The 10,205-nt window shown below is 44.8% G+C and overlaps 2 protein-coding genes across 2 annotated transcripts; both read left to right on the top strand.

Moving 5' to 3' along the window:
* The first annotated feature begins 3,381 nt into the window (after positions 1-3,381).
* On the top strand, positions 3,382-3,962 carry MTCP1 (mature T-cell proliferation 1). Its single transcript, XM_010083422.1, has 3 exons — positions 3,382-3,489; positions 3,591-3,761; positions 3,915-3,962. Exons 1-3 carry the CDS (start codon positions 3,382-3,384, stop codon positions 3,960-3,962), a joined length of 327 nt encoding a protein of 108 aa, XP_010081724.1.
* Positions 3,457-9,469, top strand: CMC4 (C-x(9)-C motif containing 4). The gene is made up of 6 exons (XM_010083423.1): positions 3,457-3,489; positions 3,591-3,705; positions 3,915-3,966; positions 4,048-4,226; positions 5,168-5,235; positions 8,560-9,469. Exons 5-6 carry the CDS (start codon positions 5,178-5,180, stop codon positions 8,727-8,729), a joined length of 228 nt encoding a protein of 75 aa, XP_010081725.1. The 5' UTR covers positions 3,457-3,489; positions 3,591-3,705; positions 3,915-3,966; positions 4,048-4,226; positions 5,168-5,177; the 3' UTR covers positions 8,730-9,469.
* Positions 9,470-10,205: the final 736 nt, after the last annotated feature.

Genomic DNA, 10,205 nt, shown 5'->3' with positions numbered 1-10,205 from the left:
CCCTTCTCCACCGACCCTGCACCAGGCCGGCTCCCGCACCCCTTTCCTCATCCCTCCCTTCTCCGGGGCTCCCCACATAATGTCTCTTTTTGTCTCCCTGTTTCTTTAGATCCTACCAAAGCTAGAGCTTCCTGCCCCCCGCTGCTGCGGACAGCCCCGGCTGGTCGGTGAGCATCTGCTACCCCTCAGTAGGCTGGGCAGAGCGCAGTCACAGAGGCCCTTGCTCAGGGCAAGGGCTCCAGCAGAGTAGAGTCCAAACCTCCAAGAAGAAGCTTTAGAGTGAGTCACCATGCTCTCACATCAGCACACAGCTCCTCTGATCCCTGAGCTGTTGAAAGATGCAGGCTAGGTTTTTGAGGAAAGCTCAGCTCTCTTTTAGCTCCCTGGAGGCTGCACGCTCTCCACCAGAAAGCCAAACTGGCCAGCCTTGGTCCAGACCCTGTGTGGCTGCATTAGTACAACGTGGTGCCCAATTCACTAAGCCTCGGCATCGTTTTTTTTCCGTGGTGCCTAAAAGGCAGCTGAACTCTTCTAAAATTCTGACCCAGTCCTCTTTTAAAATAGAAGGCAATGAAGGGTGGAGTTTGTTCAGCATGCTGAGCTCCAGCTCTGGGGATCGTCCAAGCAGCAGGTGGAGCAATTTCTTCCACTGTTTTCATAAAATATTTTAATGTACCCCCTTTAAAAGCAAATAAATTGTCTTTACCATAAGATGCAGTCTTCCTCCTGCCCATTTTCACATTTATTCATATATTGTATAGCTCAGAAATCCACCCAGGACAGCATTAAACTTCTGAGGCCTGATGCTGAGATGGACAGAATACCTGCAAGTCTTGTTCCTGTCCATGGGGATTGGGCTTTAAATCTCCCCAAATCAATATCTTAAACAGCTCAGACTACTGCAGTTATGTTGATGGGAACATGAAAATCTGTGTCAAAGGATGATGCTGCAATCCTGCAAATTTAAAATTATTGGGGTTTTGTTGGATGTGGTGGGGTTTTTTAAATAGATTATGAAGCAAACAATATAAAAAACAGGTTTTACAACTTGTTTAAAATATAAGTAAGCTTGCTTCTGCTTTCACCCATGTCATCCTTCAGGCTTTTTTATTGCTTTCTGATAAAATCTGCAAAAATAGGAATTGTATATGTTTTTCCTTTCTTAAAGTTTCAGGTGCAAATGTCTAAGCACATGCTTTTTCAAATCTGTTTCTTTTGTATGTTTGAGTACTAAAGACAGACCTGTTTTACTTCAAACCCAATTGACGGTTTTGCCTGACATCAAGATTTTATTTGTGGCACTAACTGGACACCTTCATACCAGTATTAGAGACTGACTTGGAGGAAGTGTGGGACAAGTTAGTTGGGCAAAGGGTGAAAACAGAGTTAAACACTGCCCATTCTGCACAGTGTCCTCTGCATGAGACCTTGTTCTGTCGGTCCTGTACTTATCATTACTGCCGTGTTCATACACAGTAAACATAAACATACCTGTTGTGCTTTAGTCTTCCGACCTGAAGTTCAGCAAGACTGAACCAGGTTAGTATTTGGATAGGAGACCTTCCAGGAGAGTTTACTTGCTGTAGGAAATAGTGTTCATAATATCTTCCCAATACTGAAGTCAGTCTTGAGTCTTCTGGTTCTGGGCTGTAGAAATTCCAGCTTTGAATTAAATAAAAGCAAGTTCTTGGTCATGATGGAGCTTTTGGCAGTTTGCTGCAGAGTAGGAGAGTATCCTGGCCAAATTCCAACCTGGGTAATTACATTCAGCTGACTGAAAATGAGCAGTGGCGATTGCTGCAGTTCACTGTTGGGCAAAGTGATTTCCACACATGGGCTTAAATTTGTAAAGTGACATAGGGTAAAGCAGAATGAAAAGGACTTACAGAAATGTCCCTTTAACTCTCACAGCTTATTCTTGAAGGCCTTGTGAGGCTTGTCAGTCTTCTGTCACATTCCTGTAAATGCCAGTGATCCAGCTGCTGGGGTGTTGCTTGAAATGGCTGTACCACATCACAGGATGGTCTGTTAGAGCAGTGGTGCTTTTTATAATGCACATACCCCTTCCCACACATCAAGCAAGGAAACAAACAGAATGGGAGAAAAATAAATAATAAAACAACATTCAGAGCTTTCTTTGTTAGAAATTAAAATACTGTGACAGTGCTGTTCAGGCTGATCCGTGGTTGGTGTTTTGTTTTCAAAAAGGCTACATGATCCTTTGATTCAAAAAGGTAGAGAAGCATTGATGTAAGATATAGACATGGAAGAATACATGGAAGTGTATTTCCTGTTATGTATGTACCCCAATGTATAATAACTTCTTTCTCTCCTCCCTACTTTATTTTGTACCCAGATTTTCTTGCTTCTGTCTGAAATATGCCTTATAACTTTACAAGTTTTCAGAAGACCACTGTGTTTCACTGGGATAGGAATATTGCATCTGCTTCATAGCAGGAGGATGTTGTATGTATTACAGCTTAATTCTGTTCTACTTTAAACCTAGATAAAGAATGAAGACTGTCTGTACCATTTTGGTTACCTCTTCTAGGGTTCAAAGAGAGAATCATTTCCCCTGACCTTCATTTGCTAATGGCTCAGCTTGATCTAACTGGTATACAGATAAACTTGATGTTAAACAGAAATTCCAGTAGGAAGAACCACCTCAATGTCCAAAATTTCTTTGCCCCTGCTGCTATCGGTGGCTCTCTGTAACCATCTAAAAGCCGAACTACACAAAGTCACGAGAGCTATTCACAAGAAGCTTGTATGTGAATGGACAATGCTGCCATCCTCTTGAGAGATGAGACGAAGGACCCTTCACAATGACAGCTCTGCAAGTTCCAAATAGGAGAGTCGTGCATACGGAGGTTCATGCTTTATCTCCAGAGTGATCTTCGTTCTTGTTAAGCTAATTTCACCTCTTGTCACAAATTTTGCTTTTCGGATTCAGACCATCAGTAGCCACGGAACTCCTGTGTAAATCACTTTTTTATTTTTATTTTTTTCCCCCTATTTTACGCAAAGACTGTTAATAGGACTGTTAGTGGAGTAAGCAAAGCCAATATTCACAGGGTTAACTTTGTACCAATAGCACCTTTTGCCCCAGAATGCCTTACAAATGCCATGCAGCACACTGGTCCCAGTGTACAAATTGTCATGAAATTTCTGTTTGCTTAGGTACCACCTTAGTTTCCCAAGCTGACTTTTAGGGACATTTCAGCACATGGCATCTCATACAATAATTCAGACGCCACCCAGACGTGCCTTTCAGGTCTGAGAGCTTTCTCCATGAATGTATTCAGAGCTAAAGAGACCATGCGTGCATCCTGCGGGTTGATGCCATCCACCTAATGGGAGCACCCTGAAGTGACTGAGGGAATGGCAGAAGGAGGGCATGCTGGCGCTCCTCCTGTCCGACTGTGGGTGCGACGTGTGGGTGTTTACTGCGACGAGCACCGCAAAACGTGGCTTGTAGCTGCGGAAGAGGCAAGTGTCCTTTGAGCTTCCCAGTGACTGTAGCTTTGCTATTGCAGGTGCCTCTACTGCATTGCCAGTAACTGCCTGCTCTTTTTGTTACTTTCCCCCAGGAGGAAGGTATGCTGAGGGCTCGGATCCAAAGAGTTCAGGTTCCCCTGGGTGAGGCGCTGCGACCCAGCCAGCTCCCCCCATCGCGGCTGCCTCATATGTGGCAGCTGTCCCAGGGTGAGCAGTACAGGGATAGTAACTCTCGCGTTTGGGAGATAGAGCACCATCTCATGGTAAGGATGGTGGCAACAATAGACCATAGTCATGCCTGTTTGTGAAGTCATTTGAGATCCTTGAGGGACGGCAAAGGACTGTTATTTTGTTGAAGTCCGTTAGCTCAGCCACAGTAACTGTAGACGTATTGAACTTTTCCTTGTCGCTTACAGCTTGGTGGTGTTGAAGAACTGCTGCTTAAACTCGTGCCTGGTGATTAATCTGGTACGTGTAGACATTACCCCTGCTTTGTACTGTGCTCTGTTTATTCCCAGTCATTCTTTAATATGAATTTTTGTCTTTCAGGAGCAGTGGCTCTAGGAAGATGTCGTTGTATATGTTGTACAATAAATGATTCTCTCTCCACTGAAATGCAGCCACCTCTGAGGTGGAGGCAGTTAACACACAACAACATCACACAAGAGTTTAGGACAGGCAGTGAAGAGGAGTATTGTGTCCAAGTGAAACATCAGGGGGAGTTCTAGGTAGGCAGAATAAAATTGCCCCAAGTGGAGTTTGGCCAGGATGCTGGAAATAATGCCCTAGTGATATTGAAAAGTGCCACGGGCTGGTGAATTATCAGAAATTTGAAAGGCAGCACCTCCCTAGCTCTGAGCAGGGGCAGGCAGTTAAAAGGGAGCTGAAGTCCCACTACTGCTTTCCGTAACAGCGGTGCTTTCCTGTAGAGGTCTCCCATCCAACTACTAATACCACAAGTTTTTGCTTGTCTTTTGATCTCTGTGGAAGAGCACAGTTAAATGTGTCACAGCTGCAGAAAGTCAAATTGAGTGTCTGACATCCTGCTTTCTAGGAATTTGAACCAGATGGAGCTGTCCTCCAGTCTGGTTTTTTTGGCGGGGGAGGGGGATTTCCAAGAGACTTTCTCCTGGACAAAAAAAAAAAAAAAAAAAAAAGCCCTCCTTGATGTCTTTATGGGACATCCACAACTAAGTTGTTTTCTCTGGTTGTTTTTTTAAATACCTCCTCCAACTGCAGTTCTATGACTAACACCAAATCCTTCGTTATGTGGAGCTCACAGAGAGGGTTTTTACACAAATACATGTTTTAATATAAGGTCTAGAGGCACAGAACTGTTAAAAATTAGTCAGACACTTTAATTTGAATCTTTGCTGGAATCTTTGTGCATCCAAGTGGAAAAGAACACATTTTGGCCAGGGAAAGTAAAAAGGCCTTCAAGCCTAGCAACATAAAACTTCCCGTATTCATTGTCCACGTTATCATCCTTTAGCCAGAGATTTCTTGTGTATGTTGGCAGACACCTGCAAGCAGCAATAGATGCGTTCTGAAGTGTCTGTGACGGAGAGGGAAATTGGGAGCTCTTCAAAGCGTTGGCTTTAGGACAGTCTCTCGCCCTGCCCCCTGAAAAGCACCTTGTTTCTACAGTAACATTTTCCTATCATTTTAGTTCTCTGAACATGCCCCAGAAGGATCCCTGCCAGAAACAAGCCTGTGAAATACAGAAATGCTTGCAAGGTACCAAGTGTCATTTTATCTCTTTGGTGTCTTGATTTTGGGTGGAACTTAATTCTTTTAACTTAACCCTGCTCTCCTTTCACCTTGAGAAGGAAGAAAGCAAGCACATTAGCATCACCTGGTTGCAAGGCAAGCAAAATGATGGTGTCTGGCTTTAATAGCATTCCCTTATGTTTCATTGTAAGTAAAGAGACACCAATAGTACAAAACAGTGTGTTTGTAACAGTAATGTGCTTATTTTAGCATGTTCTCCATGCTGGTAGTGAGATCCCATGTGTAGTTTTGGGACTCGGCTGTAGGTGGGGAGAGCTAGACGTTACAGTAAGCTCTCTTACGGAGTGGGTAGTGAGGTGGTGGGTGGATTGTATGAAAAGACTGCAGAGCTTCTAGCTCCAGGGGGATTTTAAGAGCAGGTCATAAATGGGTTAGGTATATGTGATCTGGCCTCAAGGTATGAGATGGTCTCCAGACTGAGACCTTTAACAGCTGTTTTGTATTAGTGTAGCTAAATATTTAGGGGCGAGGGAGATGATGTGATAATGTGTTTTGGGAGCCTGGGTTGGGGACAGCAGGCTTGTTACTTGCAGAGGACAATATTTTTTAAAAATTTGGTTGCTTCTTGGAAAAGGATTTGCTTTATGGAATGAATAGGAGAAAACATGCCTCTGTGCTAAGGCAGCTCAGCTTTTCTCTTGGGAAAGATTTCTTCCTAACTCACCTGGTGGCACCCTTAGCCAGCACTCTCTGAGCTCCATGTTAGAATAACTCATGGTGTTAGCCCAGGGATGACAAGACAGGAGGCTAGCAATGCCACAGCTAAAATTAGCCAGGCCAGTTCCACAGGAATTCATTTCTGCCTTTAATGTATTTGCAGATTACAAGCAGAATAGCTAAAATTACAGGGAGGGAAGAGGGGCTCCTGCCTGGGAAGTAGAGGGATGGCTTTGCAGGCTGCAGCAAACGCAGTGATTGCAATGAGTGCAGGTGACACAACAACCCTGGTGGCTGGGGAGGAGCATAGGAGGAAAAGCATCTGGAAAAAGCAGGGAAGAGCAATCATCAGTTATTGGTAGATGTCTGTCTTTCCCAGGATTGTTTTTTGGAAGCTGTGTTCAGCTCAAAGCAAAGGCTCAAATAACCCTCTCTACATGTCCCCAACATTTGTCTAGATATTACCTCTGACTGTCTTCATGGTTTGGACCATTCTCCCCTGAAGGGCTGCCTTCTCTCCCCATAGTGACTGCACTTAAAAGCTAATGTTTGGCCCTGTTGTGGTCCCATCTGTGACAATGTTCTTATTATAACATTCATGGAGGTTATTCCAAGTGTTTTACCTGTGTAGGTTTGTGTACAGATATGATTGAAATGGTTAAGCGTTAGCAAAGAGGCTCTTTCACTCTGTTGCGTGCACACTCCGCTGTCTGCTGCTTCTCTAGCTATCATTTTGGGGTGCTTTTGTTCATGTAATATTGTTCTGTGGAGTTGTCCGAGTTGCACAGGTGAAGCAGCAGAGTTGACAGACAGCAAGGCAATTTTTCCCTGTAAGAATTAATGCAACAGAAGATGCATACAGAGCCTCAACTGAGAAATACACAGTGTACACAGTGCGGAGGATGGAGGGCAGAAGCAGGACCTTAGGGAGATGCTGGCTTTTCAAAGGCTAGTTTTGGAGTGGGTCATTGCTCCAGAAGATCTTGCTTGCTTTCTGTGTCAGACTGAATGCCCACTGTAAATCTCTTTTGTGTTTTGCTATCCACTGTGTGACTGTTGAGCTTTTCAGGAATGCATCCCTGAAAGATAGCAGGGTGTGCCTGAATGTAGCCATAGTTTTAGAAACAAACCTGCACAGGCAGAGGAACAGTTAGAAAAGCCTTGGAGCACTTACCATCAGCAGGTTATGGCAGAGAGAGATTAGCTTTCCTCTCCAAGGGCCTGCCATGCCTCCTAGGCTGCCAGCTTGCACAAAGTAGTAACATCACCATAACCTTTTTTCTCAGGGGCTTGTGTTACAGGTCACTCACCAACCCAGTTAGGGAATTCATAGCCCAGTGACCAGAGCAGGCTGGCTTGCTTGTTCGCTGGAAGGTATTCACTGCTGCTCTCTGGGCTTTCCAGTTGGTGGTTGGTTTGTCTCACATTGGGCTGCTGTTGCTTCTTTCAGTCAGTGGTGGCTGGGGGTGAGCACAGCTCTGTAGTGGTTGCATGGCTCATCCAAGGCAGAGCAGATAGCTCCACACCCCGCGCTTCCATGCAGACAGGTGGGTAGTTATTAATTCAAGCCACAGACTTCAGTCTGCTCACATACCCGCAGGGATTCTCTCTGAGAGCCTGGTGGCCAGCCCTGCAAAGCACTGTGGGCTTTGTCACCTCAGCCAGCAGTCACAGCCAGCAAAGCACTAGGGCAGAAATTATGTTGGACAAATCACCTGTGTCCTGCAGTGCTTGAACCTGTTGGTGCAGGGATATCTTTCCGAGCCTGAAAAAAAGGCAAAATGGAGAAAGTACAGAGGTTGGTGTAGCTGCGCCATACACAAAGATGTGAGCCCAGCCATCCCAGGTCAGACTAGGACCTCGTTTAGCCCTGTGTTCCAGCTCTGGCAGTGTCCAAGAGAAGACTAGGAAGGAAAGTGTCAAGTGTCAGTTAACACTGACAAGTAACAGTTGTGTGGCTAAGGGACCTCCTGAGCCAGAGGTGGGACCTTTTATGTGGAAGGTGGTCGTATCACTGGCTCTGTGCCGTTGGATTCAGCTGCTTTTTTTCCTGCTGGTTTGCTGCCTGGTTTGGTTATGCTGCAAAGCTACAGCCAGCCCGCAAGAGGCCACCAGTAGGAGGCTGGCAGTCATGCCCTCACCCCTTCCTTTTACAAATCCCACAGTGCTGAGGGATGCACATATTGCTGTTTATACCCAGTCCTCTTTAAATGCCCTTGTATTTACACTCTGCTGTAAACCTTACAGTGACATGGCAGCTGGGTTGAAGACCATAGATGACAAGATCTAGCTCAAAAGCACACAGTCTAAAGAAAGTAAGGACTGAAGTGCAGTAATAAGGGAAAAGTCATTCTTACTGTAGTGATAGCTGCAAAGCTGGGGGACTGAAGATGCTCCCATCCACAACAGCAAGACCGCCTATGCATGGCTTTAGATAGCTGAAACTAAAGACAGATTTTTTTGTAGAGCAGAGAAAGTGATGAAATGCTTGTAAGCAGCTCTTGCTTTTCAGAGAAATGCACTGCCCAGCAGCTGAAGGGCTGGGTTAGATGTGTCCCCTTGGGGGACAAAGCCTGTTCCCCTCTGCAGACTTGGTATCTCCTTTTTTTCCAGTGAACAACTACATGGAGTCTAAGTGTGAAGCCGTGCTTCAGGAAATGCGGAAGTGCTGTGCCCAGTATGCCAAGGGCAGATCCATCTGTTGTTCAGGGTTTGAGAAAGAAGAAAGGGAGAGAAAAAAGTTTAAGGCAACATCAGAAGGAATTCTCCTACCACCTGAGTAACACCATGCAGCTCCAGCAGGTGCCAGAGCATGGAGTAACCTGCAGAGCTCGTGTGTGTTTTTTCAAGCCTTCTTTAGACTTCCAGGAAAGCCAGATTGCTCCTAGAACACACCATCTGGCACACCAAAAAGTGTAATGCAGTACCAACAGATGGCCTGGTTAACAGACTTTATTTGCTCTACCAAAATATTATCTACATTGTCTTTGCATTGCACCTGTGTCTGTGAAATAGTCAACTTGATGTTTTTAGAATGCTTACCTTACTCTAATCCATCCTTGCTCTCAAAATAGAGAACTGGAACCAAGTTATACTGGCTACTGGAGTGAGAGGTACAGGAAATGAGCTCAGAAGAGTGAGTTTTAGCATGACAAATGAAACAAGCCCATCCCAACACAGCAAAGGTATTGCTGCCATTATGCAGTAGTTCCAGACAACATTTGCCTGTCCACTGGTTCAAACTCAAGAATGGGAATCAGGTCTGGGGATTGTTCCTGGGTCTTGCATAAATCAGAAGTGACTACAAGTCACTTTGCCTAAGTGCCTCACTTTCCCACTGGACAGACTTTTGGTTACTTCATATTTGAATTGCCTACACACTGCTATTTGCATGACAAAGATGTTACAGGAATTTCAGGGATTGCTACAGGAATAGGAATTTTTTTAAAAGCAATATTCATTTGAAAGATCTGACTGTTGATATAAAATTTATAAAATTATGTATAATTGAACACCTTTAAGCAATATGTTACAAACCCAGCGACCTGTCACAAAGCCCTGGGCTAGATCCAAGAACTGATTTAGGTGCTGCTTACTGAACAAGCAGTTGTAGGATTTGCTTTCAACACAGTGTTCCAGACTCACAAGCAGGCTGTGTCTGGACCCCAGCGAGAGATAGCTTTTCAGAAGCTCTCACCTGTGCAGCAGAATTTCCTGTGACCTGTAGGAAGAGCTCAGTAGACAGGTTCCTGCATCACCCTTCAGAGCTGCCTAAGTCTCTCTGTCCCCTCTAGGAGGAGTCCAGGCACCTTAGTGGGTGCCAAGTCCATTACAGGGTCTAGGCACCTAAATACCAGACTTTGAACCCCCCAGGCCCCTAACTCTGTCATTAGATCTAGCCATAAAGGACTTTTGTGCTGTGATCAAGTACAACTTACTTATGAAATACAGCTTCTATAAACAGACCACTGTAGTCTAGGCACAATAGTTGAGTGTTCTGAAGCCTAGAAGAGCAAACCATCTGTATTCACTGCTCTGAAATACCATGATACAAAATAAATGACTGGAACAAACTGTAGTCTCAGTTTGGTTGTTTATCAAGAATACAACATAGCTGCAAGCCAGGCAGCTTGTGGCCATTCACAGTCCAGAGCTACATGTGACAGCATTGTACTTAAGTAGAAGCTGCTTGATATTTTTATGACCAGGGCTCAAGATAGAATAATTCAGGGCTAGCCTTCCCCTCCCACCTCCCCACC

Source organism: Pterocles gutturalis, unplaced genomic scaffold, assembly GCF_000699245.1.
Source record: "Pterocles gutturalis isolate BGI_N339 unplaced genomic scaffold, ASM69924v1 scaffold42055, whole genome shotgun sequence".
NCBI classification, from domain to species: Eukaryota; Metazoa; Chordata; class Aves; order Pterocliformes; family Pteroclidae; genus Pterocles; species Pterocles gutturalis.
Note: the sequence above shows the minus strand (reverse complement) of the source record. Positions and strands in the feature narration are given on the sequence as shown.